The sequence below is a fragment of the Cryptococcus neoformans genome, chromosome 7 (assembly GCF_000149245.1).
Source record: "Cryptococcus neoformans var. grubii H99 chromosome 7, complete sequence".
Classification (NCBI taxonomy): Eukaryota; Fungi; Basidiomycota; class Tremellomycetes; order Tremellales; family Cryptococcaceae; genus Cryptococcus; species Cryptococcus neoformans.
In genome coordinates this window covers 340,843-361,236 of record NC_026751.1, presented here as the reverse complement: position 1 = coordinate 361,236, position 20,394 = coordinate 340,843, and the positions used below count along the sequence as shown (strand labels likewise).

The window sequence follows — 20,394 nt, the reverse complement described above, 5'->3', positions numbered from 1 at the left end:
TCGACCAGCAAGTCAAAACATACCATGCATTTGCTTTTCATCCGTGACTTCTCTTTCACGTCTTACTAGATAATCTATACCCCTTAATCCTGCATGCGGTAGCATAGACATATTGCAGCTAAAATGAGCTCCATGTCTACCGCAGACCAGCAGGTCTGGAAAAAGGTCCTTGCGGCCAAAAACAAAGTGCGTTTGTCTTTCGCAGTGAATAACTGCGAGCTAACGAAAGGGCATTCAGAATATGAGTTTGACACAAATAGAGGCGAGCTTCCCCACTATGAGCAAGAAAGCTGTTATGAGTTCCGTCACGACCCTTCTTAAACTTGTACGTTTTCTCGAGGCACTCAACTTTTCGATTTGGTCGGGAGCTAATGTCGGGCTGTGGGAATTCAGAGACTATTGAGCCAGGTAAAAGGAAAAGGAGACGATAAAGCTATGGTGTACCATGCCCAGACGCCTGAAGAGGCCAAACAGTATGTTTCGGCACCTGCTAATGCTAATCATCAAGGTAGCAGTGCGCTAATGACTATGGATTCTTAGAAAAGCGACTCTTACGCAAGAACAATCTATAATTCTTTCTATCATCCGTTCAGCAGGTAATAGAGGTATTGCCAGTGCGCAAATCACTAGAACCATTGGGACAGATACTATGCCTATCTCCATGTTACGGAAAGTACTCAAAACACTAGAGAGTGAAGGGCATATTAAACAATTCAAACCTGTCAACGTATGTTTCATATCCTTTTAGACCATCTGGACAATTATTGACACTAGACTTCAACAGGCTCCGACTTCAGTGTACTATATCTTGGCCCATCTTAAACTCCCTGAGGAAATTTCAGGTGGTGTGTGGTTCGACGATAACAAGGAGTACGACCAAGGCCTTGTTGAAACTATTTGCGCTGTCCTTCTCAACCGAGTCCGCACAGCGACCTATGTCGATGACAAGAAGCGTAGCGAAGAAGCCAAATCCCTCGTTCCGAACGCACTCAACACTTCCAGCAAATATCATTCTCTACTTACGCCTATGGCTCTTCGGACATATGTCAACAAGCTTGGTGTCACCTCTGCCACACTATCTGTCAAGAATGTCATGGAGTGTATGCGTGCATTGGAGCTTGATGGGCTTGTAGAAGTTGTAAAGCCTGTAGGAGGTGTCCATTTGCAGGAAGATTCTGACGATGAAAGTACAGCAAGGAGCAGCAAGCGTAGGAAGGTGGAGAGCGATAGCGAAGATGAAGATCGGGATAAAGAGCGGGAAAAGGCAAAGATGAAGGCCAAAGAAAAGGCAAAGATGAAGAAACGAAGGGAAAGAGAAAAGGAACGGGAACGAAAGGAGAAAGAGAGAGAGCGTAAACGCAAGGAAAAGGAAAAGGAACGAGAGAGACGGAGGAAAGAAAAGGAAAAGGAGAGAAAGAGAAAGGAGAAGGAGAGAGGAAAGAAAAAGAAGAAGGCGTACGGCTCGGACAATGAGGATTCGGATGATGCCCTTCTCTCAATCAACGACGACGGCAAGAAGAAACGATCTCGATCCTTGTCCGTCTCTTCCGTCTCCTCCATCTCTTCCTCCTCCTCTTCTTCCTCTGAATCCGATTCCGACTCTGCTTCCGATTCTTCCATTTCTTCCGTTGCCTCTTCCCAGCTCGACACCTCCGCCATCGCTTTCAGGCCATCTGTAGCTGCTACCGCTTCCGCTTCCACCTCTACCCCTGCCCAGATTATTCCTGGAGGCTTGTCCGGCGGTCTTACAGATTTGACAGATACCGCCATCATCTACCGTGCCACTTCCCGCATATCCATCCCACTTGGTCAGACACAAGCACCATGTGGCAAGTGTCCCGTATTCCATTTTTGCGAAGAGAGTGGACCTGTCAATCCGGCAGGGTGTGAGTATTATGGGGAGTGGTTAGGAGATTCGGTTGGTGGATGGGAGAAAGCAGCGCTTGGGAAGATGAGGCCTGGATGGGCGGATAACGAGGATGATAAAGAAAAGGAGAAGACAAAGGAAGCAGAGGTTAACGGGAATGGGGATGTTGTTATGGAGGAGTACTAGCTTTTTTTTACCCAATTGGCATCATGATCTACTGTATGCATTGTCCTACACATATATTTATTATTCATTCTTACCAGGACATTATCCTTCCTCTAAATATCGACAAAGTTACCATCACTCGTCTTCAGCAGCAGCCAAAGGTTCGTTCTTCAGCCATCGGCCCACCATTCTCAACGCTCCTTCGGGATCGTCATGAGGTACCATGTGTCCCGCATTGTGGAAAGCCACAAACGCGACATTGCCCGAGCCCTTGCCGTCCTTGCTGGCAGACTTGGTGTATCCAGACACCTCGCCATCGGAGCTGGTGAAGTTGACAACCGGCGCAGCAAGGTAGGAGGCGAGATAGCTTGTCTGAAGGTTGTCAAGTACGGAAGCGCATCCGATGTAGTTGACGACTAGTGCATGGATTTGTTGAGCCATTTGATTTGTGAAGTGGGAAAAGAAGACTTACGCATGTCGGCTTGACCAGCATAAATCAAAATCCGGATGTCATCCTCAACAAGGTCGGGAAGAAGGCCACCAGCATAGTGCATCCCATCACCGTGCAACAAGCTATTGCTAAATCAGCTTCGAGATTTACGTACAGCCGCATGTGGAGACTTACAAGTTTTGATTGATCTGCATGTTGCAGCTCTGGAAAGTGACTTTCTCTGGAGCACCCAACTCCTTCTTCACCTCGGGTTTGTTCAAGTAAGTCTCCATCCAGCCCATTTCGCGGTAGCACAGGGGTCCATCCTTCTCGGGAGACTTGTCACAGGTCTTTCGGACATCGTACATGTTACGACCCTATTCTCCTGTCAGCCCACATTCCTCGTTATATCATGGTTTGGGAACGATTACGCACGAGATCCTGTAATTCGTTGAACATGGACCAGCAGTAAAGAGCCGCGGGAACACACGTGAATCTCGAGTTGGTCTTATAACATCCGCTGATCAAACCTTGGCAGCGATTGGCGCGGTTGCGAAGTGAATCGCATTCGGGGGAGGGATCGTCGTAAGGAGCGTAAGGGGAGTTGCATGCCCAGCTATTGAGCAGTCAGCAAACATCTTTAAAAAATCAAATCAGGATGACATACTCAGGGACGGAGCCGAATTGAGCGTAAGGGTCGGTAAGACCGTTACCAATCATGACCGACTTGAGGTTGATCTTGGGGACGGAAGGAGTAGGGACCAGGTTAAGTGCGATGTTGTTCTTGTGGATGACCTAGAATGTAACATTAATTTTAACTATTCTGATTGAGATTTGAAATGCGTACGCTGGCAATGTTGGGAATGTAAGTACCGGCATAGGATTCACCGGCAATATGGAAGTCAAGTTTGCTGTACTCTCGGAACTGGAACAAGTTAGCTTTCAATTGAGCGTCAGGGAAAATGGACACTACCTTGGAGATAAACAAGACGAGGAAAGCATAGACATCTTCGGCAGCAGCTGGGGAGTTGTTCACTTCGCCCTCGTCAGCGTAAGAATAACCTACACCAATAGGCTCTACGCTTCGTCAATGTGTGACTACGCTGGGCGGACGATAGGTACGCACGGTCCAAGTACAAGACGTTAGCGACAGAATTCCAAGAGTACTCGTTAAAGGTGGTGTTCTCCCCCTTGTCTCTGATGTTGCATCCACCCAGCTCAAAGAGGAGACCAGTTGTGGAAGAACATCCGGGGCCACCATTGAGCCAAAGAACGAGCGGGTCCTCATCAGGGTTCTGGCGAGACTCTTCAAACCAGAAGAAAAGGTGACGAGTCTCGGAGATATCAAGATAGCCTGAGAGCTGCTTGACGGAGGGGTCGCAAAGTTTGGGCTCGACCACACGCAAACGGTGAAGAGGGAAGGCAGGGTGAGAGAGAGCAAGGTCTAGAGTGGCAAGTCAGCCTGCGAGCGTATGCGCCGGTTGCATTGATGCAACTTACATTCGATACCATCCTCATCAACGGCCTCGACTTTGAGGTCTTGGTCCAATCCATCCTGAACCCCCTTCCATCCGTTCTGAACGCTGCTCTCGGTGCTGGACACGGCGTCCTGAAGCCATGCCTGAGCAGATGAGATAGCATGGGTGGCAAGGTCACTTGCAAGGTCGGAAGGACCGTTGCTGAGACGGAGGTAGTTGGGTAATGCCAACGCCGGTGTGGCTATGAGCGCCAAGGTGGAGAAACGCATGGCTAGTTGTGAATCTGATACGGTGCGTATAGATGGACGAAAGATGTGGAGATAAGATCAAGAGAGCTTCTTATGACGACGACCTCTTCGCCCTCGTTCCGAAGCATCCGCCTTCCTCGCGGATCGGGCGGATCGCTGAATTGATCGCCCTGATTTGGTAATAAATAAATTATCCGTGCATTACAGGCAAAGACGGTGGTCACCGCCCCGTAGGCTTGTGTCCACTGATTACTTAATCAAGCCTTCCCTTTGACGATGACTCTTTCTTGGTGGCTCTTTCGCCGTTTACAATAAAGCGACGGACCGACCTTTTTTTCTGATTGACAACTTTACCCTTCGGACCTCGATCTTCCTCCTTCCTTCATAGAGACCAAAATAATGGCTGAAGATATAAATATTTTTGGGGACGAAGAAGGCGGTAAGTAAGGTCTCGAGCTCAGTACAATTAATCCTGCGCCGTAGCTAACAACATCCTTTTAGATGTCTGCCGAGTTTGTCGACTGGGTGAAGAGCCAGATAACCCTCTAGTATATCCATGTAAATGTTCCGGATCTGTTAGATTTGTCCATCCAGACTGGTATGTCTCGTTGTTTTGCTTTTTAATGCAGACTATAGCTGATGGACCATGCAGTTTGAAGCAATGGGTGGCACAGTCTCAGAAAAAGCATTGTGAAATATGTGGTCACAAATATACCTTCACAAAAGGCAAGTTGCATACATCAGAATGACTATCTGACCTTCCACAGTTTATCCAAAAGAATTACCCACTGTGATCCCGACAACAGTGTATTTACGACAAGGACTTTTGTTCCTTCGGCGGCAGATCCTCTGGGTTCTAAGAGCATGGCTAGTCGTCATCGTCTGGCTCGTTATCCTTCCGGCATGGAATATCGGTGCTCTTTTCTTCATGTCACTGCTATCGGATCTGATGTGAGTGGCTTTTCTGTTTAGTGTTTTGGTGTTTCGTGCTTGCTAACCGTCACACAGAGGCCTGAAAGCATCACCTGGCGAAGAAACAATAGACTCAACTACCAACGCCACCATTGTTGAATCGGCCGTCGCCTCCAACGCAACTGCTTACACTCCTAGTTCTGTTTCCTTTCCTTCCTTCATTGCCAGCCCCTTCCTCTACGCCAATAACATCGTCAGGTCTTCGTTTCAGAAATGGCTGCAAGGCGAGGAAAACACGGCTGTAGGATTTGTCCTTCGTGGCCAAATCCTCTCGCTCTCTATGGCTGCTGTTCTCATTGGCCTTGTTCTTCTGAGGGAATGGGTCCATCAACATAACTGGCAAGAGGCCGAACAGCCACCCAGGCATATTGAACCTGAACCCAATCCAGACGAATGGTTCATTCTCCACGGTGTCGCCAGACGGCAAGCTGACGTCATTTCCCGTGTTCTGGAAGCTACTCGAACCAGAGCTCCGTTATCACTTCGGACTGCTAGACGTAACTTTCCCCCAGCCGACGTTCCCGGTGAGGCGCTGGGTGATGAGGCAGGAAACGACGACGATAATGATGTTGGCGAAGACGCTTCCGAGAGGCTAATGATTGGTGCAGGACAAGAATTGAATGAAGAATGGTGGGAGAGGCAAAGAACATGGGCAAACGGGTTGCCAGCAGAGCACAGAGGAACTTTCCACGAGATTCTGAATAGTCTACAAGCAACTGCCGATGCGGCACAAAAGGCTGAATTGGAAGGACAGAACCAAGACGTTCCTCCTGCGCAAATCCAGGCCGACAATCCTCTTTTCCACAAACCCGGTATGCCTATAGCCGACATTCCCAAGGAAGACCTCGAAAACTTGCAAGCTGGCTCTCAGATTCACATTCTTCCATCTCAACAAGGAATCCCTCCCAGAATCTGGGTCGAAGTTCCCCAAGAAAAGCAGGGACAGGCAGAGATCGGCAATGACCGCCCGGATGAACAGGAATCCGGCGGCGCTAGTTCTGAAGCGTCCGAGCTAGGGGAATCCATGGCTTTTGACGCTCTCGCCGAATACCGTCGTTTCCATGCCTTGCGAGAACAACAACAAGCTGCAGTCACCCTTGATTCTGCCGACGACAATGACGACGAAGTTCAAGCCCGAGCGGGACCGTCAAGGCCAGCTTGGAGCAGAAGGACGACAGTTATTGATGATGAAGAGAAGGAAGAACGTGATCGAGTGGCATACAGTGCTCCAGAGTTATTGAAGGAGGATGAAGTTGAAGACAAGGGAAACGGAAAGGGAAAGGCTCCTGCCACTGATGACGACGTTGAAGATAAAGAGGAGGAAACAGCATTTGGGAGGACTGGAGCCCCTTGGAAACCTCTCTTCGACCCTCGCGAATCTGACGACGACAGCCCCCAACCTAAGACCGACAAAGAAGATGGTGATGAAAGTGACAATGACGGTGACGGTGAATGGGAAGACGAACCTGACGCCCGGCCAAACCCTTTCAACTTTGACTTTAATAATTTGCAGCTACCCGTCGCCGATGGGGCCGCGCTTGCCCCCGTGCATGATCAACAAAATATCAACGGTCTCAGAAACTTTAACCTTGCAGGCTTCAACGACCTTCCCCCTGCCTTCGCCAATGTGCCTGAAGGCGGAATTCGACTTGTACAGCCTGAGGAACTTGGCCTCCGCCCTGCGGAAATTGGAGCCAATGTCGAATTCGTAGAGGAAGAAGAAGACCAATGGGACCCGGATGATTGGAATGGTGTTTTGGAAGTTGTCGGACTTGTCGGTCCTATTCATGGTCTTTTTCAGAATGTAAGTTTTTCATTTGAGTTGACTAAGATAAGCTGACAGACTGGATGCAGCTCATCTTTGCACTTTTTATAATGGGTTTCGGTATTATCCTTATTCTCGGTGTTCCCATGCTTATCGGCAAGCTCTTCCTTTCTTTCGACTTTATCCGCACCGCTCTCGGTGTCTCCTCGAAAATCCTTATTATTATCAGAAAAGTGACCGATCCTGTTGTCGACATTGTGCTAGAAATTGTCAAAGACGTCGTCGTGTTGCCACTGATGGCTTCTGGTAGGGCTGCTGAGAAGATTGTCGCGAAGAAGCTGGGTCTGGAAGCAGGTTATCGACTTGGGTCTACCAGCAGAGGGTTCAGTCGCCTCACCGCCGGTGAAAGCGCTTCTCGACTCTCTCCGATTTTGGAAAAGGCTGGTGACTACATTGCCACCTTTGGCCAATTCTGTTACGACTCCTACAACAGTATCCTCACCTTCGAGCACCATATTGCTACCTCCACTTCATTCTCGGGCCGCGCTGCTTGTATCGCTACTGGGTACGCCTTTGTCGCTAGCCTCGTCACTCTCACCGCTATCGCCGGCAAGGCCCGTCTCACCCGTACCGCAACCGAATTTGCCGAAACATTAAATCAGCACTCCAACTTTGTCAAAGTTGCCTTTTTCATGACTCTCGAACTTGTGGCGTTCCCCCTTTGTGTTGGTGGCATGATTGACCTCTGCCTCATTCCTCTTTTCCCCGGTGCAACCATCTTGTCTAGATGGGAAAACCTAATGTGCTCACCTTTCGGAACCGCATTTATTGACTGGTTGGTGGGGTCAATGTTCATGTTTTCGTTTTCGACACTGTTAGGCCAAGTGCGGAAGGTGACCCGGCCTGGTACAATGTTCTTTGTGAGAGATCCCGGAGATCCCAACTTTTCTCCTGTCAAGGACATCGTGGATAAGACGACTTTACATCAACTCAGAAAGGTAAGATATTCAGATGACTCTAAACGACAAACGTAAGCTGACAAGAAATTAGCTCGGTTCATCTGTCATCATGTACAGTGCGGTGGTGTTCAGTCTCTTTGGTGTAGTTTCTTGGGGATTGGCTTATGTCCCTGGAGGTTTTTTACCCCTGAAGGTGGAGCCGACGTTGTATGCTCTACTGTCTACTTTTAAAACAGAACAGAAGCTAATCCTTCTGTACAGCGGTCCGATCACATCGGTCCCTTTTGACCTCCTCTTCCTTCATCTCGCCATCCCGCCTACTATCGACCTCGTCCGCCCTCAGTCCCGTGCTCGCCGATTGTTCACCCAATGGTGGCGAGCTGTTACCACCCGTTATCGTCTTACCAACCTCGTTGCACCCGTTCCCAACGAGAACGAACGTTCTGAAGCTCCCACCAAGCTTGAAAATGCCCTATGGCCCATCTGCGATTGGATCTGCCAAAAGCTGTTTGGTAAATATAGGACTGAAGCAACAGACGCTCGCGTACCTGCCAGTGATTCTGTGGTACTCATGCCCATTGAACAGCGACGTAAGGAGGGCGGCGTCTTTGTCCCTCTTGATGGGTCTGGTATTCCTTACAACCGCGCAGATAAGCTTCGTCTTCTCAAACAGGACAAGATTGCCCGGGAAGCTGGAAGATTGCCGACAAGTGACTATACAGTTGTCTGGCTGCCCAAGTATTGGAGAACCAGGATACATATGTTTGTTGCTAGTGCATTGGCAAGCATGTCAATCGTGATTGCTTTGGCTGCTTTCATGCCCTTGGCCGTAGGCCGTATGATGTGGAAAACGTTGGGAATGGACGTGCATGATGGATACAGTTGGGTAAGTCGCATTGAATCTACTTCGCATTAAGAGATTTGAGATACTGAGCAAAGTTGTAACAGTTTGCGGGAGCATACATCCTCTATTTTTCCCTTACCCTCGGTCGCCGCGCACGCAAGTACATTACCAACCTCAACCGTGCCGAACGTCTTCGTGCATCCGTCTTTTCCAAGCGAGTCAAGCGCGGCGTTCTTCGATGGGTTGCCGGAATATACGGTGTTATCACCTTCTACGCGATTGTCCCCGCTTTGGTTGGAATGGTTATTGATGTCTATCTGGGTGGTCTTTGGTCGAGCAGGAACAATGTGGGGAGAGTTATCCATGTTTGGGACGCTTGGTAAATTCCACTACCCTGATTGTGAAAGAATCGAGCTGATGATGAAATTGTAGGGCTATGGGCACTGCATTCTGTTCAGTCATCGTTGGTGTTGTAGGTTTGTTACCTCGAGCACGCCGTACAGGCCTTCATAACGTTTGCGAGGTTAGTTCCTCCGACAATCGTCGTAAAATGCCGTCAAGCTGACGCTTACTGGTAGCGTTTCCGAGAGCCGGCAGCCAAGGACTTCAAATCTACTACCCGACTCGCACGTCTTGTTCTCATTCCAAGCGTGATTCTCCTAGTTGCTCCGCACGTCGTCGGAACAACATTGGTCGAGCTGCTGCCTGAAAGCGCCAATCAGGAGGAAAACAATGCGATCTTATGTGAGTTTGTTCTTTCTTACTCGGCCGGAAAAGAACGGGACGACATACTGACAGTTCCATCTTAGTCCGATCCGTCGTGATTCCGCTCATGCTCGTTCTCTCTATTGCCTATACTACATCTCGGTACTTGGAATCTGAAGCTTCTGTCATCAGACAAAAAGTTATTGAAGCAGAATATGTGGTGGAGGAACGAGTTGAGAATTATGTGCCGCCGGCAAATGATGGTGGGCAGAGTGGAAAGTTAGGGTCGGGTGGTGCCGGCCCTGGATCGATAGGTGGCAATGCCGAGAAAGTTGCGGTAAATGGTGAAGGTGACGATGATTGGGAGGATATGTAAGGGGCTTTTGCATATGGATGTTGAAGTGTAAGAGTAGATTCTGTCATTCTATGTATCACTGTCCATAGAGCCATTTGCTGTCTGTGGACGGTGCGTATCACAGAGACAATAGTAAAAAGAGCGCCTTGTCCGCCGAAGGACAGAAATGGAATAGGTCCCTTCAGGTCGGTTAAATGCGTAATGTGCCTGGTCATGAGATTTGGGAAGACCCTGAGGATGTATTTTGGTTTGTGGGCCAGAAATTGCGATCGACGGTGCCAATTGGGCCACCGAGACTGACGAGATGCCATGTCAAACTCCTCAAAGAGAGCCTTGGGATGCATAAATAGCATCATGTAGGGCGGCTGTAATCGTTTTACACTTCCTCAGGTGTTCTTTTGCTCATTTAGCAAACAAAGTTATGTGCGACCTGTAGCCGGAGATGACCGACAAATTAGCCCCTTTCGAAAGGAACTGGGCTGATCAGTCGCGCTGATAGAAGTGGAGGGCCGTTCGAAAAAGCGATTTTGAGATTCGAAAACAATTATTCAAAAGGTCAAACGTCACTTCAAGATTCGAAAAACGCGTACATCCCCTCTATCAGTTCTTTTTCGTGGGAGCAGGCGACAAGTCCCGACAACTGATCGCTTTTTCTTCTTCTTTAAAACATCCTATCTCCCAAAGAAACGTAGCCATGTATCCAGGCAGGTGAGTACAGCAGCAGTGGCTCTCAACCCGGACTCGTGATCGGCAGTGCACGAAAGGCGGTCGGACAAACCTCCACTTGGTGACACCAGCGCACAGTGCAGGTGGCAGGTGTCGTCAAGCAAACTGCATGCGAGTGCCATATCTTATTGTTCAACGCATCTTCTATACAACCCACAACCATAGCCGGAATATTGCTGACAATGTGTTACAGCTCCACATCTGCTCTTACTCGCGCGGCCACTGCCCGTATTGCGCTCCGCCGATCGACTGTCGCTTGCAGGAGAAATGTTGCCAATCGTACTATCACTGCTGATGATAAGAACTTAATCCCTATACGGTGAGTATCGTATCTAAAAGCTTGGAGGTCTATAGACTTGGTTTGTGGTGTAATGGGAAAGGTGCTAGGCACTGCGGCCTGGTCGTGTGCTGGTCGGCCGACGGGTGGAGGGATCTTGGAATTTGTGCTAATGATTGCATGCTGCCTGTAGGACAAATCTTCGAGGTGAGCTTTAAGCCTAAAAACCCATATCATCATTCTTCTAAGCAATATGCGGCTGTGAGGGTGAAATTATATACTGACAACGAGTTACTCAGGTTCCGCTTTGCTGAACACTCCTCGTGTAAGTCTTGCACTGCTTTTTCGTCATACCACTAGGTTATATGCATAGCTGACATTTGAGCAACTTGCAGCTCAACAAGGTGAGCAAATATCTAAACTTTACGGACCGATAACGCGCCAAAGGACCCTTCTGACCATAAATAACCATCAGGGTGCTGGTTTTACGCGAGAAGAACGACAGATTTTTGGCCTTGAAGGTTTCTTGCCTTACGATGTCCACTCTTTGGAGAAGCAATGTTTGAGAGCTTACAACCAGCTCTGCAAAGTTAGCGAAATCCGTTTTGACTCAGTTTGCCAGGCTGACGACTCTGTTTAGCAACCCTCTGTCATCCTCAAACACGCTTTTCTCGCTTCTCTCCGTGACCAAAATCAGGTCCTCTTCTACAAGCTTATGCAAGATCGCCTTAAAGAGCTTTTGGGTGTCCTTTACACTCCTGGTATGTATCAGCTTTCACATGGTTTATGATAAAACTGACCAGACCGATAGGTGCTGCCGAGGCCGTCGCTGGTTACTCCTCTCTTTTCAGAAGGCCTGTTGGCTGCTATATTGTAAACATTTTTTTGACCCGACCATGAATGCCATACTGACATGTCAAATAGTCCTTTCCTAATCAAGATGGCATGCGAGCTCAGCTTGAGGGCCATCTTTCCGATGTTAATCGTACTGCCGACGTCGCTTACGACTCGAATAAGCCGGATGACGCTATCGACTTAGTCGTCGTAACCGACGCTGAGGCTATCCTCGGTATCGGAGATCAAGGAGTCGGTGGTATTACCATCTCCACTTCCAAGGCCGCGCTTTACACCCTTGGTGCCGGTATCAACCCTAACCGTATCCTCCCCGTCGTCCTCGATTGTGGTACCGATAACCATGCCCTCTTCTCCGATCCCCTATACATGGGCTGGAAGCGAACCCGAATAAGGGGTAAGAACTACGACCAGTTCATCGATCGTTTTATCTCCAACTGCCGAGAGCTTTTCCCTAATGCTATCATCCACTTTGAGGACTTTGGTATGGCGAACGCTTACAGGTTAATGGAGAAATACAAAAACATCCCCATGTTCAACGATGACATTCAAGGTACCGGTGCTGTCGCCCTTGCTGCTTTGCTTTCGTGAGTCGCTTTTATTTTTGTTTAATATCGATCATACGCTGATGTTAATTTATAGCGCCATCAAAGTTGTCGGCAGCCGACTCTCTGACCAACGTATCGTCATCTACGGTGCCGGTTCCGCCGGTATGGGTATTGCCGACCAGATCAAGGACGGTCTCATGATCCTCGAGGGTCTCAATAAGGACGAGGCTGCTCGACGATTCTGGTGTGTTGATCGAAATGGCTTGTTGGTTGAGAGCATGGGCAACGGTTTGAGGCACTCTCAGATGCCTTATGCCAGGCCTGACGCCGAGGTAGAGCACTGGAATAAAGAGGATGAGGACAAGAACGGCATTTGGTTGATGGACGTTATTAAGAACGTGAAGCCCACCGTGTTGATCGGCACTTCTACCCACACTAGGGCGTTCTCTGAGGAGCTTGTGCGAGAGATGGTATGTGTCTTTTGTTTTGCCATAGTCAAGGCATTAGCTGACAAGTCGAATAGGGCAAGCACGTTGAAAGACCTATCATCTTCCCTATGTCTAACCCTACCGCTTTATGCGAGGTTGACCCTGGTGAGTAGCTCTTAATAGTCAAGACAGAATAGCGGCTGATATTTTCGGACAGCCGATGCTCTCGCTTGGACTGAGAATCGTGCTCTCGTCGCCACTGGCTCTCCCTTCCCTCCTGTCCAGCTCGGCAACGGCCAAGAATGTGCGTCTTTTCTTACCCGCCTTCCTTAAAAAGTATACTAATCTTTGCACTAGACATCGTTGCCCAAACCAATAACGCCCTTATCTACCCTGCCCTCGGCCTTGGTGCCATTCTCGCCCGATCCAAGACAATCTCAAACTCTATGCTTATGGCCGGTGTCAACTCTCTCGCCTCCCTCTCCCCGGCCCTCTCCAACCCTGAGGCTTCCCTTCTTCCGGACTTGGCTGATGTCCGAAAGGTCTCCGTTGACGTAGCTGCTGCAGTTGTCAGGCAGGCTGTTGAAGATGGAAATGCGTATGACGAAAACACTATCAAGTATGTAAAGGGTAAGGGTGATGTGTCTTTGGAAGAGTACATTAGGAGCAGAATGTGGGATGCCGTCTACCGACCCCTCGAGTTGGTCGACTAAACAGGTCTTAGGTGAACACGGGTTTTCTTCTCTTTTTTAGGTTCTCTGATTCGTTAAGTAGACTAGGTATATAGAATGATCTGCCGCTGCATGCGTGGTCCCAATAGATTATCCAAATACAGAACATGCATTTTGATTTAGCTACAAACATCATATCATTCAAACACTGTTACCTTAGTACTCGCACAATCAGAAGTGGAGAAGGTATTGATAAGAGCTGCATATCTGCCTCAAGGCACAACACGAATAACATATGGAGCATGACATTCTGTCCTTGAGTGGCATTTCCTTTCTTTTCATCAATCTCGGGGCTGGCGCGCGACACGCAGAAAAGCGATAATAAAATGAAAAAGACAAAAAAAATAAAATAAAAAAATTACACCGTAAGGGAGTCGAACCCTTGCCGCATCGAAAATTACCTAATGGCAACGATGCATGATACCGTTTCACCAACGGTGTTAATTCATGTACTGCTGCCTTTTTTTCTTTGACTACAACAACACTTTTCAGCTGATCAATGCGCCTCATCTGTGATCTCGGCTCAGCGAATTACTGTGTTTTGGCTGATTTTGTTGCAAACAAAGTCAATCATTTCGGCCTGTGTTATAACTTAGTATCAATCGAAAGCTGAGGTTCTGCAGCATTCATTGACTTCAGTCCCTATTTTGTGCAAACTGATGTGAGGGTGTATCAAGTCTCCAACGAAGTTCGCTTTGTGAACCGGATAAGGTACATAAAAAGTGATGACATCACCCAGGCGGTAGTTGTCGGTTGTTATGCTGTTGAAAGAATCCGAACCAGTTCTTCTTTTGTGTAATCTCTAATTTCGAGCCTGCTGCTCATAACCTGGATCCGTGGCTACTCTCAGTAACAGTCGCAGCTTGGTTATACAGCAAGAGGGGATATAAAGCCCACCTGGCGCGATGGCGACCCCTCCATCCCGCATATTTGACAGAACTGACACATCTATATGCCCTCATTTGTCCGCTCTTCTCAGCACACCGAGTGCTTCTTCAAGAAAGCCTGGCGCATCAGGGGCCAATGGAAACACTCTAGGGTTTCCACCGGGGTCCAAAGGAGCTGAGATTGAGAAAAGATTTGTGGACGTTGTCAAATGGGGAGCTTTACCGCAAGGTGTTAAGCGACGTAAGGTACGTTTGAGCTGGGTATGTCTTTTTCCGGACAATTGACTTATAATTTCGTAGACCACGTCTCCGGGCTGTTATACTTGCAAAACTCCTCTTTCCAGGCCATGGGCGTGCCTTACTTGTCCATACATTGGCTGTATGCCGCTTCTGGGCAAAGGAGTTAATGAGAAAGATTGTATGAAGAGACATTGGAAGAGCAGCGGAAGGAAATGTGCTTTTGGTACGTCTCAACTACTCATCTGTAGCGTATCCTGAGGATAACATAATGATAGCTGTTGATCCCTCTACCGGTACCATATTTTGTGAAGCTTGTGGGGACACAACTTATCCTGATACTTTCGAGTCACTTTACCTTATTACTCGGATCCGGGTTGAAGAGTCAAACGATCATTCACGCGAACCAGGGTTGGTTGGTGGTAAGGGACGGGGGAGAGGCGAATGGAAATCGTGGAACCCGAATAATATTGCGGCGCTCAATGAGAGAGAGGTGGTGAGGACAAGTTGTCGTGGTGAGTTAAATTTCTCATCGTTTATGGGATCAGGCAAAAGCTTATGCCTGTCTAGGTCTGCGGCCCCTTCTTAACCTATCTCAAACATGTTTCCTCTCGGCCGTTCTTCAAGCACTTGTCCATAATCCGCTTCTCAAAGCATACTTTCTCTCAGACAAACACAATCGACATGTGTGCACGAACGGTGGCAAAGGCCTTTTGGTCGGGAAGCCGTTCTTAGGCGTAGAGAACAGGCCAGGTGCAGTGGGAAGTGATAGAGAGAGGGGATGCATGTGCTGCGAAATGGATAAGGCTTTTGAAGAGGTAACGAGTGCCGTTCATTTTCGCACGAGTAGATGTTAATTCTGGCTCAGTTCTATAACGAGGACAAGTCGCCTTTTGGACCTATCACAATGCTTTACGCCATGTGGCACGCGAGCACAGAGCTCGAAGGTTACGGTCAGCAAGGTAAATTGTCAGGTTTTGCCATGCGATACTACAACTGACTCTATACAGATGCCCATTCTTTCTTCCTCGCTGCGTTGGACCAAATCCATGCCCATGCCAAGGGTCAGCTATCCAGCTGTAACTGCATTGCCCGTAAATAAGCAATATCTTCATACAATTAATTATACTGACCCTTACCCAAAGATCAAACCTTTGCGGGCTCCCTCCAATCTTCCGTTACCTGCTCTAAATGCTCCAAAACCTCCAACACTGTCGATCCAATTCTCGACATCCAACTCGACTTCCCACCTCCTTCTGTTCCTTCATCAGCATCCTCATCCTCCGACTCATCGGCTTTTGGCCCGTCCACCAATGGGCAAGCCGATCAACTAACATTAGCGGGCATGCTACGCAAGTTTTGTGCGCCAGAGCGTGTTGGAGATCCTGGAGGGAAAGGATATGAATGTTCTGGATGTGGGGGCGGCGTGGGCGTAGTGGCCATGAGAAAATTGGGAGTGAAAAAGCTTGCTCCAGTGTTGTCATTCCAACTCAAGGTACGATTCTTTCACTAGACTACATTTAGGGCAATACTGAAGTATGGCCTTTAGCGTTTTGCCCATTCATCCGCCACTACATCCGTCAAGATCGAATCCCATGTCCGATTTCCATCCACCCTCGACATGCGTCCTTATGTAGAGTCTTCTTCATCTTCTAAAAGTGGCACGGACAGAAAGGAGAAAGAATTACCAGACTCGCTGTACATATACGATCTGTTCGCAGTTGTCACTCATGAGGGCAAGCTGGATAATGGGCATTATTGGGCGGATGTGAGGGATGGAGAGGGGTGGTGGCATTGTGATGATGATAAGGGTGAGCCCAAGGACGGCACTAAGTCGTTGATATTCGTTGCTGATAATGTTTCTGCGAATGGCAGTTACTCCTACATCTCTCTCTGCTGTATTGGCGCAGAGGGCGTACATGTTGTTTTACGTCAAACGGTCCATAGCCTATGCCCAGCCGATGTCAAGGTTGTTGACTGGTGGCAGCACTGGCGGCAGCACTGGTACCAACGGTGCATAACAGTTTTGGCGTCTACATACACCTAGAATCAACATGACAATCTTTTCACTCTCATTCATTATCCTGACTAGCTCAATCTTCTGTTGGTACCATATCTCAACTGTAGACTTTCTTTTTTTTCCTCAAAAACGTATCATAAGACATGCATGTTGGATTTTTCCTCAAAGCATCGGTAGCAGGTATAGACGGACTAAGAGAAGAAGAAAAGCAAGTATGAGCGTGTATAAATAAAATAAGACCAAGGCGCTAGCTAGTATCTAATACATCCGACATGAACATAAAAGCTATTAGACACAACCACTGTTTTTGCCTACCAATAACATCGGGTCAAAACCAGTCAGTTGGATTGAGCTACAGCATTACTGCACTTTTACTAAAGCGCCTATTTTTTGAGGAGGAAAACGACCGACAACTCAGCGCAGATATACAAAATCCCAAAATAAACAAAAGCTCGAAATATGGAAGAAGGATCACAGGTAGGACTTGACACAGATTGTTTTTGAAAGTACAAGTGATTCTTTTCGTGAAGCTGAGGAAATAGCAGAGGAAGGTCAACGCCAGATGGAATTGCCACTCGAAAATTCGTAAGTAGTTGACACCTTCGACCCCATCATATTGGACAGGCTCTTATGAGCTGGCAACCCCATCATGCCCACATTGCCTGTACTTCCCGACTTGACCAGCCCACCTTTTCTCATCCCAATAGTTCCGAAACCGATCTCAGCCCCAATCCCGCTATTACTTGAGCGGATGTCGAGCCCTGTTTTAGAACTTGATGGGCCACAGGTGGAGTCTAGGTAATCGTTTCCCCATCCGACTTCGATCGGGGTGACCAGACTTTCACCCAATCCGTCTTCAAAGGCCGAGAACATGGATAATCTCGATCCACCACCGACAGATTCATTTGAAGATGACGACGAAGTGTATAATGTCAAGTTACTTGGTTGGGAGACAAGTCGTCTTTGTTTCTCTTGAGCTGAGAGCCGATCAATATTGAATGATGTAATAGATTCGAAAGCAGGGTCAGAGGAAAGGGATGTGGGTTTGGAAAAAGGGAATAGGTAGTCTTTATATTCCTCATCAGATGAAGGAATGAATTTGGAAGGAAGAGGGTCAAAACGAGGTCGTGAGGACGGTACACGGAGGTTTTGACTGCTGGCGAAAGGAAGGCCAGATGACACATCTGAAAGGCGTCTGAATCCCAAATTCAAATCCGAATTAGACGTGTTAAATTGGAGCCCATCTTCTGCCACTATACTCAGCTGCGAATGTGGCGCTGACATTCTCCTATCACTAGCCTTGATATTATAAGGGCACCCTGAGGTGATTGCAGGATGATAAATCTGAGTCTCAACAGACCTGGGAGTGACGGGGTATCGGGAGACGGATGAACGATGCGAAGAAGTAGGAGAGAGAATATCAGAAGGTGTAGGAGGAGATTGGGAGGCAAGACCACGTATGATGAGTGACTGTCGAGTAAGCTTGAGTTCTTCAATGCCATGTGCAAACTGTGTAAATAAGTCCGTGACTTAGTCAGCTGGCATGCGAGTTATGAGAGAGGAAAGTTACTTGCCTGGCAGTTAGGTCCATATCTGCAACATCCGGTAGCCTCCCAAGCCACGCATATTTCAGTCTTCCAAGCGTCCATTTCTTCCCTGCCTCTCGGCTGCGTGTGTGTCTGCGCCTGAACAAGGCTGTAAGACGGTGACAAAATTGACTCGCGGGACAATGGTCTGAGAGTGCACCCCATCGCTTGGTTGTTTTCCATAGTGCGATAGGTAAAGTCGCTACTGCAGGTTGAGTTGATCTGGGACTGAGCAAATCTGGGAGGGATGTCTTCGACCTGAGTAGCGACCGAAGCAGTGACAGCCGCGGCGGTTGGCAACCTCATATTGTTAACATTCTCAAACTTGCTCCAGAGACTTTCTGGAATCCCATTTCCTTGCCCCATGCTTTCGTAAGAAAAGAGCAAATAGACTGAATTGGACAAATCTCTGAAGCCAGCATCGTAAAGGATATCTCCGAGAGCGCTCTTTATATCCTCCTTGACGATATCCTGCAGCACCTTGTTATAGCCTGATCTCTTGACGGTCTCAGGATTGACCCCAGGAGAAGCGTATGCGGTAATTGGATGCGGGTAATTGGAATTGTACGGTTTGGGCAACGGAATGTCTTCATCGGTGAACGGTAACGGATCGAGAGAGAATGGACGAGTACCAGGTCGACCGTAGATAGTAGGAGGAGGTGGACGGGCAAGGATAGAAGCTGTATAAGCGGCGGTTGCCACGCGAGAAAGGTCCGGAAGAGGGTTGGACGCCTTGGAGTTGGTTGGAGCTGGGGTGGGCGGCCTTGAAGGGTTGGCTGGGTAAAATCAGTCGCGGGCCAAGCACGCTAGAGAGGAAACTCACACTCTATACTCTTGTCTTTTCTCTCGTCATCTAATTACTGCGTTAGCACCGCTCTACTATTAGCGTGAGGTACTCACCGGTAACTGGCTCAGCCGCCTGGCTTGTATGGATAAGGGGCGGACGAGGCCGGGTGTTGGCACTGGGACGGTGTCGTGTGCACGTACGAAGAGCAGACATGACGAGACGAGTGAACTGTGGCAAGAGGTTCAGGACGTGACTGGTGGTTTGTAAAAAGGGGCTAGACTCACTCCAAGACCGGCAATGTGCACCTAATAAGGAGTAGTCTATTCAGAAATGAGACAAGACTGCAAAGGGAGAAAGGTGAGATCTTCTTAGATCTTCTTATACGCATTGATGTATTGATTCTGCCCTTCCTCCCATAGCCTAGTCCATCACTTACCACATCACAAAACGTGTTAATGTTCCCGAAAGGAGGGGCACAAATCTCGCCATCAATTAATACCCTGGCACTAATAAGCCCTACCATGACTACCGGAAAGGATGTTGAATCTGGCTACTGCCAGCTGCTGGAGCTTCGGACACTGGATGAGCTTTGACCTGCTTGGGGTGCGGCCCTTTCATTTCGCCTTGTCTCGGCGAGTTTTGCTCCAGCATAATAGTGGTAAACGTGTTGACACAACTGAGTCGTTCTTGATGTTGATGACCGATCATGATTTCCATGTTCGATGGGACCTGCCGCTAGCTAGATAGCTTCACATGATAGTCGAAAAAGTCAAGAGTCAATCAGCATCATAATTTAGACATTAGCCATCAGCGAGGTTACGCCCTTTTGCCTGTGATGATAATTCCCTCCATCCTCTTGGTCATCTCATGTCACAAATACAACTATTGTTGTCTTTGGCCTTACCAGAGCTGACATGCTGTCATTCAAAGAAAATCGGTTGGTTCACGACGACCTGTAACACCCCACTCTCCTCTCCTGCCTTTTTCGGTCACGTCCCCCATCCGCATTGCCTTTTCTTCCAGCTTCCACAGCGAAAACATCAAAGGACTCACCCAAAAAATGCTAAAATTTCGACCGCCAACACACAGACGTCTATCATCTCACGAAATCACCGTTCATATCGGGCTTACCACCCACACATGGCCGTATATCCGCCCATTGAGGTCGACTACCGAATACCGTTCGCTAATTTATCGAACCTTAGTTCCGATTTACCGACCGCCATTCCTTTCCCCCTTACTTCATTATCAACCCTATGATGTTAGACTTCTTTTTATTCTTTTCAACTGCTGTTTCCAACTCAATACCTAGGTACGATACTAAGTCTCTGATAGGAACTTTTTTCATTAGTTTCTGCGCCTTGCGATGATGATTGATGTCTCACCGGTTACTGTACGGTTTTTGAGGCAACAAGGCTGTGATTCCAAAGAAGAGGTGCTCGACAGGTGACTGATGGTCCGGCGTCTGAAAGTGAGCGTAAAGCGAAGACCTGTATCTCAACCTTCTAACTTCTGAGCCCATCATTT

The 20,394-nt window shown here is 48.2% G+C and overlaps 6 protein-coding genes and 3 non-coding genes; 5 read left to right on the top strand and 4 right to left on the bottom strand.

Annotated features, from left to right (window-relative positions):
• Positions 1 to 48: 48 nt before the first annotated feature.
• Positions 49 to 2,119, top strand: CNAG_06641 (DNA-directed RNA polymerase III subunit RPC6). XM_012195360.1 has 5 exons: positions 49 to 186; positions 239 to 325; positions 394 to 473; positions 541 to 727; positions 785 to 2,119. Exons 1-5 carry the CDS (start codon positions 124 to 126, stop codon positions 2,051 to 2,053), a joined length of 1,686 nt encoding a protein of 561 aa, XP_012050750.1. The 5' UTR covers positions 49 to 123; the 3' UTR covers positions 2,054 to 2,119.
• On the bottom strand, positions 2,054 to 4,347 carry CNAG_06640 (cathepsin A (carboxypeptidase C)). XM_012195359.1 has 9 exons: positions 3,963 to 4,347; positions 3,589 to 3,906; positions 3,436 to 3,539; positions 3,310 to 3,387; positions 3,130 to 3,257; positions 2,898 to 3,078; positions 2,658 to 2,839; positions 2,505 to 2,605; positions 2,054 to 2,448 (listed from the first exon to the last, which is right to left on the bottom strand). Exons 1-9 carry the CDS (start codon positions 4,207 to 4,209, stop codon positions 2,168 to 2,170), a joined length of 1,620 nt encoding a protein of 539 aa, XP_012050749.1. The 5' UTR covers positions 4,210 to 4,347; the 3' UTR covers positions 2,054 to 2,167.
• Positions 4,348 to 4,504: 157 nt separating this feature from the next.
• Positions 4,505 to 10,043, top strand: CNAG_06639 (E3 ubiquitin-protein ligase MARCH6). XM_012195358.1 has 12 exons: positions 4,505 to 4,627; positions 4,690 to 4,786; positions 4,841 to 4,914; positions 4,956 to 5,139; positions 5,197 to 6,964; positions 7,015 to 7,923; positions 7,976 to 8,091; positions 8,146 to 8,770; positions 8,833 to 9,107; positions 9,161 to 9,251; positions 9,307 to 9,472; positions 9,538 to 10,043. Exons 1-12 carry the CDS (start codon positions 4,588 to 4,590, stop codon positions 9,807 to 9,809), a joined length of 4,617 nt encoding a protein of 1,538 aa, XP_012050748.1. The 5' UTR covers positions 4,505 to 4,587; the 3' UTR covers positions 9,810 to 10,043.
• Positions 7,883 to 9,968, bottom strand: CNAG_12642. XR_001045948.1 has 4 exons: positions 9,521 to 9,968; positions 9,295 to 9,433; positions 8,433 to 9,233; positions 7,883 to 8,379 (listed from the first exon to the last, which is right to left on the bottom strand). It is a non-coding gene; the product is annotated as a hypothetical RNA (non-coding RNA).
• A 121-nt stretch (positions 10,044 to 10,164) lies between the features above and the next one.
• Positions 10,165 to 13,482, top strand: CNAG_06638 (malate dehydrogenase (oxaloacetate-decarboxylating)). XM_012195357.1 has 13 exons: positions 10,165 to 10,496; positions 10,708 to 10,833; positions 10,985 to 10,998; positions 11,091 to 11,116; positions 11,187 to 11,195; positions 11,267 to 11,380; positions 11,432 to 11,552; positions 11,603 to 11,664; positions 11,716 to 12,230; positions 12,286 to 12,661; positions 12,715 to 12,784; positions 12,837 to 12,923; positions 12,977 to 13,482. The coding sequence occupies exons 1-13, from the start codon at positions 10,483 to 10,485 to the stop codon at positions 13,330 to 13,332; spliced, it is 1,890 nt and encodes a 629-aa protein (XP_012050747.1). The 5' UTR covers positions 10,165 to 10,482; the 3' UTR covers positions 13,333 to 13,482.
• Positions 13,483 to 13,709: 227 nt separating this feature from the next.
• On the bottom strand, positions 13,710 to 13,791 carry CNAG_10079. The gene has a single exon. It is a non-coding gene; the product is annotated as a tRNA-Gly (tRNA).
• Positions 13,792 to 14,124: 333 nt separating this feature from the next.
• Positions 14,125 to 16,666, top strand: CNAG_06637 (ubiquitin carboxyl-terminal hydrolase 22/27/51). XM_012194911.1 has 9 exons: positions 14,125 to 14,483; positions 14,538 to 14,700; positions 14,753 to 14,989; positions 15,045 to 15,292; positions 15,343 to 15,436; positions 15,485 to 15,568; positions 15,620 to 15,969; positions 16,024 to 16,285; positions 16,350 to 16,666. Exons 1-9 carry the CDS (start codon positions 14,256 to 14,258, stop codon positions 16,493 to 16,495), a joined length of 1,812 nt encoding a protein of 603 aa, XP_012050301.1. The 5' UTR covers positions 14,125 to 14,255; the 3' UTR covers positions 16,496 to 16,666.
• On the bottom strand, positions 16,619 to 20,318 carry CNAG_06636 (hypothetical protein). XM_012194910.1 has 6 exons: positions 20,253 to 20,318; positions 19,152 to 20,195; positions 18,981 to 19,095; positions 18,904 to 18,933; positions 18,069 to 18,856; positions 16,619 to 18,003 (listed from the first exon to the last, which is right to left on the bottom strand). Exons 3-6 carry the CDS (start codon positions 19,078 to 19,080, stop codon positions 17,047 to 17,049), a joined length of 1,875 nt encoding a protein of 624 aa, XP_012050300.1. The 5' UTR covers positions 19,081 to 19,095; positions 19,152 to 20,195; positions 20,253 to 20,318; the 3' UTR covers positions 16,619 to 17,046.
• CNAG_12641 lies at positions 18,953 to 19,714 on the top strand. The gene is made up of 2 exons (XR_001045947.1): positions 18,953 to 19,224; positions 19,287 to 19,714. It is a non-coding gene; the product is annotated as a hypothetical RNA (non-coding RNA).
• Positions 20,319 to 20,394: the final 76 nt, after the last annotated feature.